The sequence below is a fragment of the Lepidochelys kempii genome, chromosome 18 (genome assembly GCF_965140285.1).
Source record: "Lepidochelys kempii isolate rLepKem1 chromosome 18, rLepKem1.hap1, whole genome shotgun sequence".
In the NCBI taxonomy this organism is placed as follows: Eukaryota; Metazoa; Chordata; order Testudines; family Cheloniidae; genus Lepidochelys; species Lepidochelys kempii.
Genome location: NC_136397.1, coordinates 13081677 through 13105264, shown reverse-complemented (window position 1 = coordinate 13105264; position 23588 = coordinate 13081677). Strand labels below are relative to the sequence as shown.

At 41.1% G+C, this 23588-nt stretch overlaps 1 protein-coding gene across 3 annotated transcripts in view; it reads right to left on the bottom strand.

Moving 5' to 3' along the window:
• Positions 1-1577: 1577 nt before the first annotated feature.
• MTOR (mechanistic target of rapamycin kinase) overlaps positions 1578-23588 on the bottom strand; it is a 106029-nt gene continuing 84018 nt past the window's right edge. For all 3 annotated transcript variants that reach the window (XM_073316890.1, XM_073316891.1, XM_073316892.1), the window contains 22 exons: positions 20740-20855; positions 19143-19260; positions 18271-18477; positions 17811-17911; positions 17477-17573; positions 16675-16773; positions 15773-15895; positions 14885-15067; positions 13737-13871; positions 13284-13458; positions 12068-12203; positions 11112-11259; positions 10251-10373; positions 9802-9884; positions 8126-8198; positions 7003-7077; positions 6332-6467; positions 5838-5903; positions 4333-4413; positions 3962-4042; positions 3143-3248; positions 1578-2571 (listed from right to left, as the gene is read on the bottom strand). In XM_073316890.1, the coding sequence (XP_073172991.1) occupies positions 2556-2571; positions 3143-3248; positions 3962-4042; positions 4333-4413; positions 5838-5903; positions 6332-6467; positions 7003-7077; positions 8126-8198; positions 9802-9884; positions 10251-10373; positions 11112-11259; positions 12068-12203; positions 13284-13458; positions 13737-13871; positions 14885-15067; positions 15773-15895; positions 16675-16773; positions 17477-17573; positions 17811-17911; positions 18271-18477; positions 19143-19260; positions 20740-20855 (2478 nt within the window). In that variant the 3' untranslated portion in view covers positions 1578-2555. The remainder of the gene's footprint in view (positions 2572-3142; positions 3249-3961; positions 4043-4332; positions 4414-5837; positions 5904-6331; positions 6468-7002; positions 7078-8125; positions 8199-9801; positions 9885-10250; positions 10374-11111; positions 11260-12067; positions 12204-13283; positions 13459-13736; positions 13872-14884; positions 15068-15772; positions 15896-16674; positions 16774-17476; positions 17574-17810; positions 17912-18270; positions 18478-19142; positions 19261-20739; positions 20856-23588) is intronic.

Here is a 23588-nt window from a genome sequence, read left to right as displayed (position 1 = left end):
GGGTATTCACCCATGAAAGCTTTTGCTCCAATACGTCTGTTAGTCTACAAAGTGCCACAGGTCTCTTTGCTGCTATTCCTCCACCAGCATACAATCGTGGGGGGTTGATTATTTCAAAGCAGGAATAATCAAAATCAAAACAGGTAAAACCTTTTTTCTCCTATCCCTGTCCAGATGCTTTGGATTTCCTATATGTTTGAGTGGCAGCCGTGTTAGTCTGTATCAGCAGAAAGAGCGAGGAGGACTTGTGGCACCTTAGAGACGAACAAATTTGTTTGAGCATAAGCTTTTGTGGGCTAAAGCCCATTTCATTAGATGCATGCAGTGGAAAATACAGTAGGAATATATATATTATATATATATATATATATATATATATATGCATACACACACAGAGAACATGAAAAAATGGGGCTTGCCATACCAACTTTTAACGAGACCAATCAATTAAGGTGGGCTATTATCAGTAGAAGAAAAAAAACTTTTGTAGTGATAATCAGGATAATACGTTTCTGTGGCCTATGGTTATACAGGAGGCAAAATGATGATAATGGGCCCTTCTAACCTTAACATCTTTGAATCTATATCAATACAAAACATTTGCTAGGAAGAGACATCATCTAAACCATCATCCCTCCATGTACACACCACAGCGATCAGATTAAAATTCTATTTCTTCGGTCTCACAGAATCAGTTCTTGTGCTAAGAGAAGAAAAATGCCCCAAAATCTGGAATAAAGAAAGTTCATGTTCTTACCAAATTGCAGTCCCCTTAAGGATATAGTTGCAATTGCTGGAAACTAAAACAAAAAGGTTTCAGAGTGGCAGCCATGTTAGTCCGTATTCGCAAAAAGAAAAGGAGGACTTGTGGCACCTTAGAGACTAACCAATTTATTTGAGCATAAGCTTTTGTGAGCTACAGCTCACTTCATCGCACGAAAGCTTATGCTCAAATAAATTGGTTAGTCTCTAAGGTGCCGCATGTGCTCCTTTTCTTAAAACAAAAAGGTTTATGAACAGGCAAACTCCTTTGATATAGGTAGTCAATCTTGACTGCTTTTCTCCTCTTGCTGTCATGAAGGAGCTATAGCCAACCATCTGGACTGATATAGAAGACAGTCAAATCCATAACAAAAAAACAAGTTTCTTAGAGATGTCCAATCCACTACCAACAGTGTTTGTGCCTTCTGTGGGTTTCTGCTAGGGGTTCTCAAACTTCATTGCAATGTGATCCTCCTTCTGACAACAAAAGTTACTACACAACCCCAAAGCCAGAGCCCCACCGCCCCAGGTGGGTAGGCTAAAGACAAAGCTCAAGGGCTTCAGCCCCAGACAGGATGCCTGTAACCTGAGCCCTGCCATTCAGGGCTGAAGTCCTTAGGCTTTGGCCCCGGGCAGTGAGGTTTGGGGTTTGGCCCCAGCAAGTCTAACACCAGCTCTGGCGACCACATTAAAAAGGGTTCGTGACCCACTTTGGGGTCCTGACCCATATTTCCACTGTGCTAGTGTAATGCTGCTGTGCCTCAATTCTGCTCTCCATAAGGAATGCTTTGGAATAAATAAGAATCCAGTCAAAATCGTTTTACATTTTGGTGTAATTTATTGGCACAAAAATATTCAAATACAACATGGCATCTAAACATGGCTACACTTCGTATTTTGTGCATTTTCTTTTATTAATAAATCATAACTTTATTTACCTTTACCCTCATGTTTAATATCCATTATTCTCCATTTCCAGGTATAATCAGTTCTCCTCCCTTCCGCTTTTTGTGCTGAGTATTCAGGTTTCCCTAATTATTTCCCAATACTGCTCTTCGGTCCGTCAGTGTGGGAAGCTTCCAAGTGGTATTCTGAGTTTACCCTGCATCCTCCTTGCCATAGATCAACCCTCTTTGAGAGGCTCTGCTTTGACTGGCTCAGAGTCTTTGATCCTGGATCTACGCCTATATCCAGATCTAGTCTGAAATGTGCTAGTTACATCTCCACTGGAGTCAAACACAAACCTTTCAACTACAATCCCCTCCCTCTGATTTTGGGTGAGTGTACAGAGGTTTGGGACAGGTGAGATACAGGCAGAAAAACTCTGCTTCTTTCTTCTTGCTCTCTACCCTCCAGCTCTGTCCCCACACTTAAATGAGGATTCTTGCATGAGTGCACTGCGTTCACTGCACCCACACCAACAGGACTGACCAGGGCAATGATTCATCTGCATATAGTTTAGTATAGTTACATTGTAAGTTATGTCAAAACCCGTATTTTGTTATTTGTAATGGGTCACCAGTTCCCCAAAGACCAAGTGAACCATGTATTTGTGGTCTAGTCAGTCTTCATTGTTCTGGAAACCCAAATCAAGTCTTATGTTTCAGACAACTTGTGTTTTTCAACAGCAGCTATGAATTGGCTTAAACCAACTTTTAATATACAATAACTCTTAATTTACATTTCAAAATATTTGACAGGCTGTATTTCAGTCCAAGATTTCAGTTTGTAGAAGAATATATCTGGAGCGCAAAAGCCTCCAATAAAGGCTGTGGATACTCTGGAATCTTCCGTTACCAAAAAGGACACCTAAAGATGGCAAAAGCAATACTTCAATAGTGCAGTCTTACCCATCGCTTCATAAAAACAGACTATGTTAAGAAGGACTGAGGTCCCCTAATGTCCAGAAGCCTTTCTATAATCACAAGGATGGGAAAGACCCATGCCTGAGCCTACTTCTTGATCCCTGATCAACACTCCTAATGTCTGAACCCCGCCCCCAAATCTTCTGGTTCCTTGAATACAATCTGCAGTTAAGAAGTCTTAAAAAGATGAAGGCATTATAAAAGTGTGCTTGTTGACAGAGTATGTAATTTCCCTATCATAACTATCAATTAGTGATATACATACAATTGGAGCATCTTATTTCAAATGAGTAAAACCTCTGAGTTGATCCTGATTTAAATAATCCCCTTTTCTAGTTATAACAGATAGGTTACCTTAGGCACTGCCCTGTAAGCAAGCAAACAAAATGGTCACAAAATTACAAGCTTAGACACAATGTCTACTCAGGCATCCTCAGCATGCTTCCTGAGGTAAGAGTAATGATATTTTACTTGACTGTTCTCCATTTGGAAGGCTAGTTTAAAGACAAACTCACCATCCAATGTAGCACTGGCAGAGATTCTCATGGGAAGTAGCTTGCTTAATAAGCAATTCTACTTGTGTGGGTACATCCAAAGTTTCATCATGAGAGAAGTCTCGACCTTTACAATTCAAGTGAAAGAAACAATGAGCAAGGCCGTAAGCCAAATTACATAGCTTGGTTTGGTTGGCAAGTTATGGAGCAATGTGAAGATGACTCTCTCTCCTCTTATAATATATATTTAGCACAGAACTGTTCAAAGAGAAAACCTCAAAAGCCACACTGAGTCTATTTTGAATCCTTTAGGACACAAGTGTTTTCGATGACCCATCAACGTCTTCTCTATCCCCACCCCCTCCTTCAAACAACAGACAAAAGTAATGTACTGTACTCCAGTGTACTGTACCTAGTCGAAGGAATCCACTGCCTAGCTACATTAAGTACCTAATTTGAGTGGTTCTTATATACATCATTAAGAGTGTAAAATGTCACATCTAAATTTTTCCAGTTGTGAAGCCAGTAAAAAGGAATCCGGTTGCTGGATATTTGATTTAGAATCATCACCTAAAAGATGAACTGATCAAATCTGATCCACATTAATTAAAATTACCTCTACATTTTCCAAATAAGATTGCCTTCCAGAATACAACTTACAAAGCCCAAATATATTAAATGGCTCTGCCCAATTAAGAAACAGGATAATTTGAAATAAAATTGATGAAGAACTAGCACAAAACTGAAATAGGATAGTGCCAGGCAAGCACTTAAACCTGAACATAATTCTAATATCTGTATTACTTTTACAATATTTTATTTTAGAAAGTATACACTTACCAGTGAGTTTATCTCGAACCCTGTTAATAATTTGAATAGCCTTCTTATTGAGAGCCTCTGGCTTCACTAACCCATCCCCTACTAGAAGACAGAAGTGCAAACAACATTTAGACTTTATTTAGACAACAATGATCAGAACACTTTGTGATGCAGTTACTTTTTTGCCATGAATAGTTGACACGCAAACTGCTGTTAGCTACTGGGTTTAATTAGAGAAGAGAGCAAAGACAGTTAACAAGTTCTTATCTATGCTGACAGAGAACCCTTTTTGCCCCACCTGGCATAGCTCTCATCTGTAGAACACTGAACGTGCTGATTGAGGAACTAGTTGCCCATAATGTAAAATGTATGAACTTTGCACAGGAACTTACTGAAGGAATGAATAGATTCAGGCACTGTGGTCCCAGTTTTCTTATGGGCTGTCTCACCCAGCTCCACATTATCCAACATTTCTAATGAGAGAGGGGAGAATATCAATACAGTCATCAAATACAAAGAAGATTGACATTTGTTTGCTTTTCAGGAGATTCTCCTGCACAGCACTTTGAACAGTGTAAAAACGTTGATTTTAAAGGAAAATTATGGCAGTATAAATATGAAGCCCAAAGGCAGATAAAGTAACATTTTTTAAGGTTCAGTTTGTAGCACAAAAAAACCTTACACTCAAGCTCAAGTATGTTGTGTAAAGCTTCTGGTTTACGTGCAGTTCTTACCACCAGGAAGTTATGTGATGGGCAACTGCACTTTTAAACTTTTTTTTATGCCAGGTCACTGCTACAACATTTGCAGAAAACAATACTTCAACTGGTCTAGACTGTACAAAAGAAAGAAGTTCTCCAATAGCATCTAAGATTACAGAAAATAAATTCTTCAATTGCCAACATGCAAGTGAATTTATTTAAAGCACTTGTTGGTGTATGTGTGTTTGAATGAGAGCTAGGAGCATCATGAGATTAAATATAACATGTTGAGCAAAATGCCTTTTTAGGACTATGCTAAAATATTTAAGTTTTCATTAAAACTGACACACAAGGAAATGGAGCATTAAATTGGCCACTGTACTTCAGTATTGCACGAGACTCAGAATATCATACTCTATATAGCATTTACCAATAACCCTTCCTCCCTCAAAGTCTTATTGGTGACTTGGATTGACTGACTTATTTTTGAAGAGCTTACTAAATTGGGGCAAAGTGTGCTGAATGCCCCCATTGCTCTGATTAAAGGGATTATAACTCAAACAGGAAAAGTATGTTTCAATCTTATGTGCTGAAAGCTGCAGTTAACCTTAAAGTACCCTTCCGTACATTTTGCTTGTTGAAAGATATTTTAAAAAGACGCACAATTAACTTAAAATAGTAGCCAAGTAACTAAGTTATTGAAACCCTACTATTTTAAACATTATAGTAGATGCTTTCCTTTAACATTTCTCCTACAGGTCCATTAGCAATGAGCTGCTAGGATTTTGTGTAACATTTGTACCACTATGTTGCTATGTGAAACGTCACTGAGCTTACTGCAGCATTACTATGCAAAACCAAGTACAGTACACATCACAGGTCATAATTACTCTGTGGGTTGCATCAACTTTTAGGTATTCCACAAAAATCCTGATGCCACATTACAATGTGAATATGACTACAAAGCAGTGGCTGCTATTCAAGCTGAGGTAGCTCAGCGGTAAATTATATACATATGTAATTATGAGAGTAAGAGGCACCAGTCAAAACTAATACTTGGTGCCTTGAAACCTAGTTTCAATAAGCAGTTTTTCCACTGTGCTTTTGGGGAAAAAAAAACAAAACAAAAAAAAAACAACTCCAATTAAAAATGATCCAAATGAATTAAATGAAATACAGTAAAACGTTATACACACCTACTGACTGACTAGCTGAATAGGAGTCTGTCCTTGTTCGTGATCGTTTATTGCCTTTTGTATTTGCTGCAAAGAAAATAAAATGCTTAAGAGTTTTTATCTTTGAACTATAGACTTTGGAAAGATCAGCTTCTCAAAGTGAATCAGTCTTTCTCTGAATGACACAGGGTTAAGTGTCCAATTGCTTCAGGCAAATGAACATCTGTGTGTGGCTTTTCAAAATAAAGATGTTGAAAAATAATTCAAAAGGACTCCAATAATTTTGCTTTTAATTGAGTTTTAAGGGCAAATGGGATTTCATCTCTGTGTTTCTTTATATTAGGGCTCTTGAACACAGTCCTGTTAACATTACTGTGTGTGCATAGACTGCAGATTTAAACCACCAAGGCCTGAGTTTGAACAGACATTTGATTTTGTGCTCCTGAATGTCTTACATTTATACAGTTTACTCTGATTTACTTCTCTCTCCAGTTCTGTTTCCCCAGATAACTTACTGTCCATCAGCCTCCAGTTCAGTAAGGGGTCATACACAAAAGCCTCTAGCACAGCCATGACACTATCTTTATGTTCTCGCAGGACTTCCATCACAGTGTGACAAGTGATTCTGTAATTACCATCTAGGCCCGTCACCTTCAGAACAGAAAGAACTGAATCAACAGTGGGGCTCCTTTTACCTTCTGACTCCAGCCCTAATCACTCCCATGGCAGGACATGCCTTATCTTGACCAGAATCCCCTTACACCATTTTCCATTTATTAAAAGAAGATACAGGTTCATTACAAGTTTAAGAGGCCCCATTATTCTGATTTACTGCCCGCTGGTGACATGGAAATGAGGTCCAGGTAACACTCATCTTGAAGCACTGTGCTACTGGGCTGTGGTTTGGTTCATGGCCAATATTTGGGATGAGAAAATATGGAGAGGCCTGGGAAATTGCAGGACCGTGTTTCCTTTTAATCAATGAAGAGTTGTTTCCATATTGTAAAGGTCACATGGGAAATCTATTTAAAGGAAAATGCAGCTGAAATATTAGCACCTCGGCTCCTTATGGAACTGGAGAGATTCAACTACAGTAGCACACACATGGATAGCTGGAAAACCGCTGACATCTTCTTCGGAACAGTCCCCTTTCCCTTTAGAAAGGTGGCTGCTAACTACCACCTACCTCCATAGCATTTGTCAACATCCTTGTAAGTCTAAATGGAATCTTTTCAGGGAACTTCTCTCTTGTCATTGCAACCTGAATATGCAAAAGAAGAGAATCAGTTAACTAATATACTAACTTTGCAGATATTTCCTTCTCCTCCTCCTTGAAAAAGCAGTTTGTTAATAAGTAAGGGACTAACTTGCCTGCTATAACTCTGAATGTTGTGGTTATAAAAAGGAAAGAAAGTGTGTGGAGGAACCAAAACGATAAAAGGTTTAGAAAACCTGACCTATGAGGAAATGTTAAAAAAACAAAAACTGGCTATGTTTAGTCTTGAGGAAAGACAACTGAGGGGGACCTGATAACAGTCTTCACATATGTTAAGGATTCTTATAAAGATAACTGTGATCAATTGTTCTCCATATCATCTGAATGTAAGACAAGAAGTTAATGGGCTTAATCTGACACAAGGGAGATTTAGGTTAGATATTAGGAAAACCTTTCTAGCCATAAGGGTAGTTAGCACTAGAACAGGCTTTCAAGGAGGTCTGTGGAATCCCAATCTTCGGAGGTTTCTAAGAACAGGTTGGACAAATACGGGTCAGGTATGGTCTAGGTTTATTTGGTCCTGTCTCTGTACAGAGGGCTGGACTTGATGACTTCTCAAGGTCTCTTCCAGCCCTACTTTTCTAAGATTCTCTAGTTGTTGGAATTTTTTTTGAGGGAAGCTGTAAACATTACTAGATAAAAGAATGTAAGAATCAAACAAAGAGTCTGTGTCTGTGCTGTTGGTATAGAGTAATGTACTCCATATTTCAATCACAAATTGGTGTAAGGATTTGTGTGAAAACCACCACTGATACTTAGCACTCAATGTCTGTAAAACAACTGTATAACTAATCTCAACATTCTGGTGAGGTAGGTGTGCATTCTCTCCATTTTACTGACAGGTAAAGTGAGGCACAGAGTAGTTATGTGATGTGCCACAAGACCATGCTGAAAGTCAGTGTCAGAGCTAAAATAATAACTCAGGAGTTCCTGAATCCTAGTTCTGCCTTTGCTGTACTAGATAACAGGGTCTTTCTGAAATATAAAAATAAACATTTTTTTTAAACAACACATTTTTAGTACAAAAGCTCACCTCAAAACAGTCCCCAAAGTCAATATGCAGGATCTTTCCACTCAGCCTGTCTAGCATCAGGTTGGAAGGGTGTCTTTGTGAAAGGAACAGGAGAGAAGCCAGAGTGACAGATCATTAGAGAGTTACAGAAAAATGTATCAAAAAATAAATCATGGCTTTGGTCTAGGACGACATTTATCTTTGCAAGTCAGAAGACAGCCAGTGATTGGAGACTTCTGATAGGGAAGCTATCTCATGATAAATAGCTTTCCTGAAGCACTTCCATCATGGTGTGATTAGCTTCTGTAATTACAACTCAGGAGTTTTCAGAAATCCTCTTGATTTTGAAGATAAATGTCCTATTAGACCAGACACTATATCACTATATTTTTGGATATGCACATTTTGGTTACATTCCTTTTATATTTAGGGTTGATATTCCACTCATTTTATAACGACTTTACATTTTTACAGCATAGGGAAATTTAATGAGCGTATTGCAAGTAAAGAGAGGAACTCAGGCTGTTATCAGAGGCAATCTTAGACTAGGAAGATGCTGGGTATTATAGTACTGTCTTTTATGCTGTTGTATTCCAGTTTTTATTTTAACCCCCACGTTTCACGGGTTTATAATTTAATTATCAAAAGTTCTAAGCGCAAGAGCAATTGATTTTATTACAAAAATGTTGCAGAAAGGTTTAGTTGTTATGTTACAGACCTCTAGTATAAAAATACCAGTTTCAGATGGATTTTTAAAGGAGTTATTCGGGCCTACTGGGACAGTAATCCACATACTAAAGAGGAAGTTTAGATTATCTTTGACTGGTTCATTGTAGTCTTCAGTTGACATACATATTTAAGTGACACCCCAATATGCGTTTGAACAACAGACTAGGAGCAGTTAGTATGAGGAAAATAATTTATGTTTTAAATATTATCTACATACATATTTAATCATATACTTCCTAGGTAGTATTTATGGACAAGAAAATCAGAATTAAGTGACACAAAGGAAACTGTATTAAAGACCTTGCTAAAAATCCATTAATATGAAGCACCTGTTTTCCCCCCAGATACGATGCCTCAAGGGAAAGAGGCACACTAGATTGATGCTGTGTGAAAGTTGTGATGGCAGCAGTGAGCTACACTTCCTGTAGCAGCTGTGATACAAGATATACTTAGGTTTAAAAAGTATTCCTCTTTAAAAAGGAAATATTGAGTGCTGTCAGTATGAATGCTCACAATCTACCAAGCACTGCACAAACAGTCATTTATCCTCTCGGAGTAACAACACTGGGAGGTTACCTCTTTTTGACAGATGGGGTAAACTGGTTAAGTGATTTATTCAAGGCCACTCAGTGAGCGTGTGGTAGGTCTGGAATTAGAACACTCAGCTCCTTAGTTGTGTGCGTATTCCTCTCAACCACACTGCCTCTTGAAAGAGAAGACACTCCTGTCATGCACTCAAGAGACGTACAAACCCTAGGGCCTGATCCTGGAACACTGAAGTAAATGGGAATAGCAGCAGGCCCTGAAAGGTGATATAATTTGGAGTTTGGAATAGCCAAAATGAAAGTGGTTATCACAAGAGAATATCCAGAATGAGCTGATGGGAGCATGACAACTATTTCAGAATGGAATCTATAAATCCTTGTAATCTGCACTTATTTCAAAGAAACTATTCCAATTTCACTTACCTGTCCCCAAGGCCCAAAATGTACCCAACCATTGACATCACAGCTAGCGAGCGGGTGTAATTAGTTCTTCTGTCAAACCACACCTGAAAAATAAGAGATGAAATTAAACAGTTCTGATTGAACTGGGTGTGCCTCAAACAAATTCAGAAAATGCATACAAGGGCACAGGCACTGGAGCTGGTTAATTATGCTAATTCAGTTTACATTTCACCATTTTAATTTCGCTAACAGTAAATTAAATCTTAGTCTTTCACCCATGAATTTTTTATCATCATATACAAAAAAATATATCAGATGCAACCCTTAGGGATCAAGGGAATAATATGCATTCAGTTGTATACCTATAAACAAAGACATGCATTTACATGCTGTGGGTACTCCATTCACAGAGAGGGCAACATATTTAGCTGTCTGCAAGAGTCATTAGTCGTGACTGAAGGTGAACATACCTCAGAGCTGGGACTTTTTAGCCACAGCAGTTTGGCCAGATCATCACCAGCAGTATTATTGACAGCATGTTCAAACACCTCCACCTTCTGCATCAAAGTCAGATGGTCGTAGTCTGGAGCCATCTAAAATAGAGAAATGTCATTCAGCAGCCACCAAGTTTTTCATAACAATTCTGAAACAACCGCAGTATGAGGAATGTGTCAATCTCTACTAGTTTACAGAGTAAAACGATGAGAAAGTGATTAAATGACCATTAATTGCTCTGCAGCACAAACCAATTCATTTTCAGGAAACTCAGCCAGAAGTCATTTGAAATGCAATACCCCACGGTGTGGCCACAAACATTCCAACAGCTACTTTTATTGTTAAGAAAAGAGCTGAGAGAGAATTTTAGTTCTGGAAAAAGATTAAGTCTTCTGGGTTATGATACCCACTCTGTTTACTGACAGAGCCAACAGTACAAGCTTCCCTATACCTCCCCCACCAATGTGCAATTTTCAGGCTCTGCCTATGCTCGTAAATATCAGCTGCAGTGGGACTGTTTGTGATGTGGACACATCTGCTGGGAGCCAGACTAATCTCTACCAACCTCATTTTAGCTGCAAGAACTTGTGGTCACTATCAACATGGAAAGTGAGAGACGAATAACTCCAAAGCCTGTCACTAATTTATGCGTGCTTTTGAATATTCTAGCATTTTTATTTTATATTAGTGCATAGTTAGAGTAATTTTAATATGAAAAGGGATCAAAAGACAGGTAAATAAATGGGAACAAGAGAGCTTGTCCCATTACTTTCACTACTCAGAGGGATATTAGCGATCTAACAGAGCAGCTAATTGTGTGCTGTCGCGCCCTTTACCCGCAGCATGATGCGATGTTCGATATTGAGAAGGATCTTTTTCTTTTCCCTGTAGTCTCGGATGAGCGCGTGCAGAGTGTCACAGTGGGGAACCCAGCCTATCAGGCCAGAGTTTGTAGACAGTGGAATAACGGCATATCTCTGGATGCTAGGGGGAGGGGGAGAGAGAGAAAAAAAAATCACGGCTCAAATTGCTGGACATTAGGAATTGGTGTATTTTCATGATGTTCAAAATCTACCAATCTAGAGCAACCCACCACCTAAATCTGGGGAATGTGATGTATCCAATTCATTACTTTATCACCCAGTCTTTTTTCAAATTAACTGGCGAACACTTCTTGATAGAGTACTACTGTTTATTCTTAAGAATAATTTTAAGCAGTTTATGTTAAGCTCACTGAGAGCTCACTTTCTGAAGCTTTGTGGTAAATGACCCACAACAATCTATTAATTGCAGAAGGCATTCTGCTCGATGTGTGTTAACATGTGAAAAACAAGGGTGCAGAACTACAGTCAGTGGCTACTTAAATTGAGCACCAGTGAGAGTATGCACTGGGTATTTTAAAATCTTCTTGCCCAGAATCCACCATTTCACAAGATTATATGTACCTCCCAAAGTAGGATTATAAACCACATTACAATATGAACAGAACAGTCACTGGACTCTCCTAAGCGAGCAAGGTTATTAAGGCTCTCAGGCTCCAGAGCCAATAACAGAAATGCCTTGAATTGCAATCATCTTGAAGATGATGAAACTCCAACGAAAGGGGTTTATTTAAAACAAAAACAAACATAAAAAAACCCTCCTTTCGACAGACATTATCTCCAGCTATTTGTTACCTAAATGTTGCATTTTGTGTTGTGTTACTGGATTTTCCATTTCTTCATCAGCTAGCAGAAAGTGTAGTGGTGTTAGGTGCATCGGCATTAATGAATAAGAAGATCCTACCAAATACCTGAGGTTTTTACGCAGAGATGTCGGGTCATTGGCCAGCAGAGTGTTGACTAGTCCAAAGAGCTGCATCACTCTCTCATCCTGGCGAAGGTCCTCATGGCCCTTCAAAAGGAATACAAACTCATGCCCATTGCTTCCTGCAAGAGAAGATACAGGGGGGTGGTGAGGTGGAGTGCAGTATCTTACATGAACAATCAGATGAAGTCTGAATCACATTTAAATGGACAGAATGACAGCAAGATTCAGAATGTTGGGTAGATATATTTTATAAACTTCCTTCTGCAAGTGGAAATTCGCTTGTTAAGGAATTATGCAACAAAACAAGGCTTGATTTCTTGGTATTCATTAAAGAAAGGTCACCAAGACTCCACTCTTTAGAAGGAGATGCAATGCTAAGATAAATAAGACAACAGGACACTGACATGACAAAATGACAAAAACTCTACTGCTTTCGCGCATTTTTGCTGTCACCTTTTGCATCTCTCTCCACACTCTCACACACAACCTCCACATCACTGTGTTCAGCCCTTCATATACACTGTAAATCAAACCCTAATCCAGTCCTCCACCCGCTTTCTTGGTCTGTATACCCCTCTTCCTTTAAGTTCTTTTTGCTCTTCCAAACTGTGTAGCCAAAGGAACTAAACTGGTGGCTTAAACATCAGTCTTATAACAACATTACTCCCTGCAGCCATGGGTTTGACTCCTGTTAAGGTCGATAGAGCCTTTCACTCTGCTGGGTTAAAGGAGTTGAGTACAATGCATTTTACTAAATGTTTTTTCAGAGAGAACATAAAAATCCAAGGGCCTGTTTGTTTGGAACATAAAATCGAAGATATTATGCTCATTATATAATTTCCCTTCCTTTCCACTTTTGCGTAGCATGCCATGGGCCAGTTGGCTGACAGCCTCCATCCCAGAGATGGCTATGGCTCAGTGTTACTTTAGCTACGTAACTGAAGCACTCTGGGATGAAAGGCACTCTATAAAAGTATTTCCCTTATCTTCCAGTTCCATGCTTGCTTCTTGATGATGAGGAGCTAGGGAGAGAGCACATATTGATATTTCCAGAAATAGGAAAGTAGGGCAATCTGAGCAGCTGGCTTGTCCTGAAAATCATTTACAGAAAGTGAAAAATCCACTTTCTAAAGGGACTTTAGTGAAGACTTTCCTGAAAAGGTATACAGTCTGAGCTAAACTCAACTTGCATTTCTCACCCATTAATGTCAATTTCCTGGGCCTCTGCTTGGACGTGATGACCTGCAGTGATGGTGCAATGGATTGAATGCGGATGATTGGCTGGTTGGGATCATATGTTCCTGGCACCGCTAATTCCAAATCCCGGCACATGAGGAGTTTTGGTGACACATACTGTAGTTCTAAGGAAGTGAGCTGCCAGCAAGAAAAAAACAAACAAAGCCAAAGTTTTATATACGTCTATGTGTCTGTCTATTTCATACCACTGAAATATGAAAAAAGCTGATGTTAGGGAGGGCATAGAACAGTTCACAGGCAACCATCAATATTTCAGTTACTTGCAAAAAGCACTGCATAAAGGTGTAAGCCAGCAGCAGGTATTTCTGGAATACCCTTGTTGAGTATTTTGGATAAACACATATGGGTATTGACAGCTTACACTGTAAAACCCTGAACTGTACCTCCCCCCTCACCTGAGGCAGCTGCTTAGAGATCCGCCTGAACACATGGTAATAGAGATCCCAGGCCTGGGTGAGGTCCTTGACATTTCCTGATTTCATGTACTTCCTGCACCATTCCTGAGCCTCCATTAAGTCTCTGCCATATGCCTGGGGAGGAAGAAGAAAAATGAACCCTTACTACAGTCTACAGAGGAACAAATGAAAAGTAAATACTTATCACTTACAAAGAGCTTCATTTATTTAATCTCAAAATCCTGTACAATCATTAACCGTTCCCAAGGTTACAAGGCAAATCAGTGGCAGGACCAAGATTAGAATGCAAGTATTTCTGGCTGTGTTGACTCTATTAGACAATGCTGCCCCACACAGATTTCACCCCCAAAAGAAACCAGAAAAGGCAGAAATACCCTTTAATGGTGGAGCTGTGGGGCTAAAGCAACAGTCACAAATTCAAATAAGCTGCTATGCTGACCGGTGGCAGCATTGACGCGGACGGTGAAGCAGTGTAACTGAGACAGAGGAAATCACTTCAAAGGAGGAGGCACTCACTCTCATAGATGCCTTTGGTGGGTATATTTTACAAAGCCCACGTAACATCTGTTAGACACTAGACTCCAAGTGCCATTTGTTTGATCAGATTACGCCCAGGTAGAATTAGAGTCCCCAAAGATCAAGAATGCAGAAATAAGTGTCGTGGAACGAAGCTAGTATAAATTATCTCAAGAGCCTCACCCTTAGCTCAATTGGTGGGATAACCCCCCACCTCTGTTTCAGAGTCTAGAACTGGGTTTGAAGCATGTTCACTCCCTGAAGCACTCTTCATTCTCAACATGCTCCTCAATCTGATTGAAAGGATGCAAACAAACAGTGAGACTGTCAAAACTCCTCCCAGGGGCCTAGAATTGGGACTCTTTGGAGGTCGGCTTTACTGTACAGCAGAGCAGTCACTCTGTCAAGCTTCCACAGTGAAAAACTGGAGTTAAAGGAAGCTTGAGAGAGAGAGAGACACATGCGCCATCCACAGCAGCCTTCCATCCAATAATAAAAAATCCATTGCCTTTTCTACTACCTTGATAAAAGGTACTGGGAATGGTTTTGAGGCAGGGTGTTCTGTTTTTTGGGGCTACAGGAAGCTCAGACTGCACTCTACTAGCAGCTACCTGATTGAAAGACGTTTCCTTGAGAGTCTGGGGCCCACGCTCCATCATAGCATGAAGTGGCTCCAGCACCTCAAACATTCCCTTCACATTCCTCTCTCCAAAGTACAGACGGGATGCCTCTTCCAGCCCTTCATGCCACATCTCATGCCAGAGGATGGCTACACGGATCAGCTCTTCACTCACCTGGATTAGGATAGGGAAGATAATAAATTCCTATGGGGGAAAAAAACTGCATGAACGCAGAGAGGCTTAAAAGTATTAGACTACTTTCACCTTGAGAATGGTTTCACCTACTCCCTGCTAGTGGCTAGAGGAAGCCACACGAATTTTTCCCAATTGTCTACTTGATAAACTTTCTCCTGTGAGTACCCCACTGGACTACTATAAACTGATTTGCCCACCTGCCAATATGTTTGCAATCACATGAAGTTTGCCTCATAATATATTCCTGCCTTTCAGTTATTCATTAAGAATTTAGCAAATCAAGATAAACCGGCCCCTTCCCCCAAAACAAGTCAGACTTGGGATGTCCTGTTTCCCTTTCTCATTAAATTAAAGTTTCTCTTTTTGGGGTCAATGATTCCCTTTCCCCATTCTCCTCACCTCCTCAGGTTCATCTGTGACAAACATCACAACCCCAATATTTAAAGGTTATGGTCCCATCACACTAGAAAGTCTCCTTGAGACTGTGTACTCTAACACTATCATTCCTTCCCAACAAATTAATCACACTCAGAATCAACTAATCTAACATTTTTAAAAACTAACATTTTTCTTTGGTTTAATGGGAGAAAATACTGCTACAAGAACAGACCAAAAAACCCCTTAATATGGCTGGTACATCAGTCCATGGAATGATTCTTTATTGACCATACACAGAGCACTCACCATCATTGCCTGCTGTACCAGAGTGTTACTGTGCTCACACATGTTTTTCAGAATCTTATTGGCAGCATTGTGGCGTGCAGTTGTGGTGGATTTAGAGGCCACAGTCAAGGGATAGATCAAAGCCTATGACACACATCACACAGTAATAATTTATAACTGCACACACATAACAGGGGCGGCATAGATCAAGAGACTAACAAGACTAAAACAAAACAAGTCCAAGTACATAGAAACCAGGTGACAAGCCTGGTTCAATATCATTCTACTAAGAAATGACAGTTTTGCGGCAGAAAAAGTAACTCATTTATTGAAATGGATAACTGAAGGATTAAACATATTTGTTTTTCCAACAGAAAGTAACATTATCTGAAACGCTTGGATTTTCACCGATCAGGTAGCAGGATAATTCCAGTGGTGACGAACTGGTGCCAAAAACTTCTAGAGGAACAGAAAATTCTCCTCCCCAGCATGCTAGGACAGATTCTCTACACCAAGGTAGGAAATGCAGCTCGTATGTTAGCAGCAGCTACTGTTCATTAACAGTAATAATTACTTAATGGAGTTAGATTTAAGGAAGCAATTTTCACCATCAGGTGTCCCAACAGACAGAGAAGACGACTTTAAATTCTGCCTGATCTCTATGCTGCATGTCCCATCTGCCCCTCATTTCCATCTTTCCTGTGAGGGGGCTGAGGGAATAAATCTTTCGGGGAATGAGTAAGCTATTCAGGAGAGGAAGCAGTAATAAAGCTCTTTTGATATAAACTATAACCAGTCCTGTGCCAGCATCTGCTCCTCACACCTTCACTCCCTAGTCACTCTCATTATAAACATCTAATAGAATAAGGAAGCTTTACTTGACCAAGACTCTATTGAGAATCTTCCTCAAGGCCACAGCTTACCTGCGGGTGATATCTTCCAATATCTGTGAGGAGCTGGTGAATAAGGCGCCCCACTAAAGGCCGAGGGGTATCGATTCTTGCAATGAGCTGAGGGATCACCTGATAGCAAAGGTGAGAAAATAAAAATCCCTGTCACACTCGCATGTATAGTTCACAAGCTGCTCAGTCCAACCAATCTCCTCAGAGATCTCTAAGGCTCTGTTTGTCCACTGCAAAGTAGCCAGAGATCCCAGCACGCATTCTACCAACTAGATACAAAGATCCAAATGGTGATATCAGAGGGACAGAACAGCTATGTGAGATGACGACTATCATGTGCAACCAGTCCCTTGTGGTAGATGTTAATTCTTGCACACAGTGATGGGTGATACCCCCGTTCCAAACTGTTGCAGGCTTCTCCCACACCTTGAACAAGGGTAAATGTAAAGCAAATAAAAAGTGGAGCCTCTTGTATGAAGTGCAGTCTATAAAGTCATCCTGAAATGGACTGAGGGTCTGGATCACAGAAGAGTAGCACATCACTGCACGTTATCTCTAACTTTAAAATCCCTCATCCTTTCTCTCTCTCTGGCACTAATCAGCTCAGACAGTCACCTGGGAATGCTGCTCCAGTTTCTGCCCAAGGTGCTTATTAAAAGAGTTACAATTCCTGCTGTGAGCACCCTGCTCTCATCAGATCACGTACAAAGGTTCCTTCGGCAGGGTGCCATTTGGGATATTACAGTCATTGAGATTCCAAAGGGCTAGGTAAGACAAAGTTAGGTCAGAAGTGGAATCTACCCCAACCCCTCCCACGCCTTACCTGCAGCCAGGTGTCTATTTGGATTGCCTTGACCCCTTCAACCAGAGCTTCATTGACATCAGGCCAGTGACCATAGTCAAACCATAGAGTAAGAACCCTGAAGAAAGAAAAAAACAGGACATTCCAGTGTCTTGTTTTCAGAACCCACAGCAGTCTCTTCTTCCCCCCAACCAAGAGCATGTAGTTATAAACAAGCTCGGACTGAATGTTCAGTCTTCAACTTGTTTAGCTGTACGTGAAAAGAGCAGGAACATGTTACAGGGAGTCCTAAAGCGAGTGAGTTCTGGATATCACTAGCAGCTTGATTTTGTTTGGTATGTGCTTTACTAGGTACCTGAGAGTATCCTGTAGATTGTTGCCTCGAGACAGAGAGATAGAGCGGAAGAAACCCTGGACAGCAGGGACTGTATACAGCAAGAGGGTCTTGGACAAATCCTGTGGGAATGAAAATAGCTGCCTTAGTTCTACAAAAGCATCTGAGGGTGAAGGATGGAGTTCCCCATGTTCTTTCCTCACCACCTCCCCTGCAGTGCAACAGCAGCTAGGGTTCTTATTATACTTGAATGTATGGGCAAAAGTTATAAAACACGAAGAAGAACTAAAACTTTCTGCTTCAAATTATACTTCCTATAATGTGTGTCAAAGGTCCTATAATGTGTGCTTCAAATTATACCTCCTATGATGTGTGTCATTAGAGACTTCCCAGACAGGAAAGTTGCTTGATATGCCTTTGAAACAATGCACCCATCAAGTGGTGCCACTCATCCCCAGCAGGCAGGCAGGGAGGGCCGTACCTCCGTGACTTTCTTTTGCACAGGAGATGGAAGGGGACTGTTCTCTGTGCTCTCTGCCTCGCTGTCGCTGTTGCTGCCCTCCGTGTTGGCACTGGTGATGCTGGTTCCACTGACATGACGCAGCTTCTTCTTCTCATCTCTGGCCTGGTTCTGATGCTTATAGTGAAGCACAGCCTCAAAGTTCATCACTGCCCAAGCGTGCCAGGCCTGACGATGGGAGAGCAGAATATCAATAGGAATCCCCAAAACGATGAAGCCTCTACGCAGGCCCCACTTTCTAGTGATTAAAGGATCCCTGCTGCAGCAGAATTAAATCATGCCCCATTCCCCACCTCATCAAAGATCAAACTGAAGAGCTAAAATTCAAGACAAGGGGAAGTATGAGGAAATGAAATATAAGGAGAGGACAATGAGGGAGAGACAGAAGGGTAGGTGCTGAGGAGCAGGCTGCCCAAGGGGCTATCTGGTCTCAAATGTATAGGAACTCCTCAAAGGAGCTTCTGGCTTCACAGTGGAAATCCTATAGAATTACAACACTTTGTGGAGCAAGTTTAAACACTTCCCCATAGATTAATTTCCGTCATTTACCTAAGGAGCCATAATTAACCCACAAGAGAGAAGATCCCAAATGTGACAGCACGGGTTGAACTGCAGTCCCGTTCCACTGGTCTGCAAACATCAGCAGTTGCATTTTGACCTGAGCTGCAGGGTCACTTACACTGGGGTCAGTGATATACCAGTGTCTAAGCTATTTTAAGAGGGCAGAAGGTTATATGGGCCGCACAATGTTGTATTGCATTGCGCTGTATTTTGGGATACAGCGCTCGTTATATTGCCTCCGCAGTTTAGTAATGAGTTCTCTCCATGGCTACCTTGTACCAGTTGCGGTCGTGCTCAGTTGAGGCACTGTAGTACTGCAGGACTTTGGGGATAGTGCTTTCATTGATGCCTTGCAGATTAAGCTGCCACTCTCCCAGTTTCAGGAAACACCTGAAAAAGCCAGGGAAATGATTAACCCTAAAACAGAACAAGCACTAAGAAATCAGACTGTCGGTTTAAAATGCAGAATTCTAGTCCAAGCTCTGAAAAGAATAATCTGGAAACCCATTCGATAAGCCACCGTTAAACACAGATGGGGAAGAGCTACACTGTAGTTAAGTAGCTCACAAGGGTCAAGACTCCAAAGGTTCCGTTTCTAAACTCTGCCACTAACTTGCTTTGATTCTGGCCAAGTCACGAACTCTCTGCACCTTAGTATACCCAGTTATACGATGAAGCTAGCAAGTGTCCACAGGGGCATCAGGAGGCTTAATTAATGTTCATAAAATGTTCTGAAAGCCTCATATGAAACTCGCAGTACAGGGGACACTGTCACCATATGAGGTGCCTGACATAATGTACTGAATGGCCGCAGATACAAGCATCACATAACCCACCCACCGCCAGCAGGCCCTGAAGGAAAGCACTATGAAAACCAGTCACTAGGGGGCATGGAGACTGGTCTTGGCCAGAGCCAAGAATCACTGTTCACTCCTGCCCTGAGGACAGGAACTAAAATATATTCATTGCAAAAGGAGGGATGCTCTGAAAGGTTTAATGCTTAGGTCCCTTGGGAAGCTTTAAGTGTCACAGTAATGCAGCCGAGTCCTTTCTACCGCTTTCGATTTTCAGTGAGTGTTACACAGGAAAAATTCAGTGCTGAACTCATCAGCACTTGCCTTTCAAGCTAGATCATGACAGGTGGTCTAGGAAGAGAATGGCTGTTATAGACCTCTCATTCTGGAAAAAAGATACAGTTAAGAAAAAATACAGGTCCTTTTTAAAGTTCCCTTCAGCAGTAAAACATCATCATCTTTTGATCATTCAGTTTCTTACTCGGACAGGAAATGATAGAATCTCCAGGCCCCAAGAACTCAGAAGGGAAACTGACATTTTTACTAGATGTATTTTTAACGTAACACTATTTTTTAAGAGGCTACCTCAAGCTGGGCACCCAATAGTCAGAAGCACAGCTGCACCGAGTGCCTGAGCTGCCAAAAGCTTGGATGCGGCCAGGCTGAGTCAGCCATGTGGAAAGTGTTTCTTTACTGCTGACTGGAACCCCCCAAAAACAAAGAATTAGTCATGCTGGGACCTCTGGCTTCTTCAATCAATCAGCCACACTGCAGGAAATATACAACCAGCTGCCTGAGACAAACACAAGCTTGCTTAAATGGTGTCTCAGTGTCATTAACCTCTGTCATTCAGCAGAGCCTCTGAATTCGCAGAAGGTTTAGCTGCTGGAATTACACACTGGACAGGCATGTGACATAACACAACTGGCCTCTATCGGCAAAATGAAGACAACTCTGGCCCTCCCCATTCTAAGTGGAATTGCTGTTCTTGTATTTTCTGCAAGGATTCTGCAACCTCAGAATCTGTGCTGGTGGCAATAACCAGGAACTGGACCTCAAAGGACACGGTACTAACCGTGCCATGAGTTTGTGGAGTTCCTGCTTGTGCTGCTGGTCTTCGGTTGCGATGGCATGCTGTGCTTGTTGCTGCATTGTCTGCACAAAGTGCTGCATATGCTGGAAGGCATCGATCTGCAATCGGATGTCGACAGTATGAATGTATGAGTTAAATACAGCTTCACAAGGGAGAAGGCTATCCATTAGAAATAAAGGTATTAATGGGAGCCAAAGCAGATCTTCATTTTCCCCTCAATGCCCTCTAACCATTTACACCCATATGGAGTAACTTTGCTTTATATGATGGATGTATAAATGGATTTATTCTATATTCTTTCATGGCACCTATCAGTCTTTAGCATGTATGAACCTTGAATCGCCACCTCACAAATTTGGCAACTGAACTGCTACTCAGGACTTAACTTCAGGGGACTCACCTTCATCTCATACATTCAGCCAAAAGCCTGGCTGTAGAGACATGCCCTAGCACTATGTTGTTAAGGCCAACAAACCCTGACTCTGGCGACCTGAAAAAGTCAACTCTACAAATGAGAACCTTTAACTGAGAAGGTCTACTGCTGGGCCTGGAAAATTTGATTTTAGGAACTGAACAAAAGCCTCTCTACTGATTTACCATAGGACATTGGGGCAAATCCCAGATTATCCAGGACGTCAATGAATGTAACCAGCACCTTGAAATTCACTTGGAAGCAAAGAGGTGGCTAATGCAGAGCACACATTCTTACGTAATCTGGTGGCCCACCAAATTTAGGAGGGATTTTGTAATCTGTAAATATGTCAGAATGGCAAGCAGATTGATGGTACCAGAGATTACGGGAAGCCCATCTAAAACACACTTTGCTTGAGAAAACTGGTTTGAGGGAAAACTGCCTAAGGAAACTCGCATCTTTTTGGGCTTCCCTGTTCTCCCCTTAGACTCCAGGCCTGGCTCATAGTGCCAGTCCTGAAGTATTGTAGATCTTTAACTAGTTGAAAGGTCCAGACTTGTCTGCAGGTTGTTTTGGAAGCCTCATAGAACAGCATATGGCTCTTTTGCTGAAGGGTTAGAGAGAGTTTAGTGCGGAAGCAACTCCTGATAGCAAGATTTGGGAAAAAATACTTTCAACTCAATGAAAAAAAATTAAAAGTACGAAAAATTGAAGTTAAAAGTCAAAAGAGGTATCTGCGCTCCACTGGAAGCAATTAAACCTAAAGCCCTTGAAATCTAAAAGGTCTCTTCAGGTCAGGAACTGCACAATGGGCTATTAAGAGGCCAATTTGTTTCTCTTCTGTCTATGGGAATGAGCATTTTTCTCATTAACGGAGCTATTTAAGAGGATGAGACAGGAGCCACCTGAATTGGAATGACTCATCAGCTCAGTGCAAATGTCAACCTTACTTTACAGCATGCTGAATTCAATCAACCATCAGGAAAAAGGGTTTTAACTGAGAGGCAGAACCTGGAAAATTGTCATGCTGCTAATCCGAACACAGGGAGAGCAGAGGGATCTTTATGTGGCTAATAAGATACCCATCCCCATCAAGTATCTGCCAGTAAAATGGTAGTACTCTTCTGCTGAATGTAATTAAGGTTTATCTAAAATGGGTGAAGACATACTTTTAAAAATCTGATGCTCCCACCTCCCATTACTACCCATGCCTGGCAATCTGCTTCCCCTGGTCACCATATAGAATAAAACTCTTCTGTTTCAATTGACATGAATTCTGAGGCAATGTACTCCAGAGTATCAAAGTGAGCAGTTTATTTAAACACGTGGATTTATAAATCAATGTGCAGTTTTGTAGTGGGAGGAATCTCTTTGTCCTGCAGTGGCTGGCAAAAGTCTTTGCTAGGAGAGGTTTTGTGGGGTTTATTCTCTCACTACACCCCCTCTCAGAGAAAAGCTAATATTAGTCTATAGGTGCTGAGTGGAAGGTCACCATCTAGACCTCATTTTGTCTTTCAGTGGATTTGGGAAGTGTCAAGTTAGAAGCAGACAGCTAACAACAGAGCAAGTTTCAGGCAAGTTATGACTTATTCCAAACCTGAGTGTGGCAGGAGAAAACTCAGCCGTCTACGACTACAGATCTGCACTAAAAGTCATACAGCCACATCGAGGTTACATGCCTGGCCACATAACATTCTACAAACAGCCATATGTCTGCATGTGTTCTATTTCATAGATTCATAACAAAAAAACAACCACCACCATTTGATCAGTTAGTCCATCCCCCAGCAATACAAGAATGTTCCCACATTTTCAGTGTTTTGTCCAGATAAACACAGGCATCCAAATTTTCTAGACTGCAGTCCCTGTCACATTGTAATCTGGCTTCTGCTAGGACAGTGCTGCAGCTGTAGCCTGCATTTCAAAAATCAAGCACTTACATTTAAAGGTGTGCAAAGAGCCTATTTAATAGTCATGGGTCTATGTCTCCAAACAGAACAGAGCTCACAACCAATGCTGAAACTTACATGCAGTTCGAATACTGTTCTTGGGATGGGGTATTGCTTACACAGCACTATAAATATACACAGAGCTTTACAAACTAGAAACAGAGAGGCATAGCCCCTGCACCAAAGAGGCTATATAATGCAATAAAGAGAGAGAACAGTTCAGGTATTGGAGGGGGTATCTCTGACCCTGTCCTCCCTCTCCTTCAGTCTTCACTGTCTTCTTCTATTGTGTCATACTGAAGCACCTTGCTCTCATAACCCTGCGTAATCTTGTCTCAGCCTCTTCCTGTCTGCTCATGCCCTCTTTCATACGCCACACAATCCTTTCTCTAGCTGCTTCTTTTACTCTCTGCACACCTTCTTTCATGCTGCTCTCTACAACTGTCCCTCACACCGTGCCTACCAAGCAC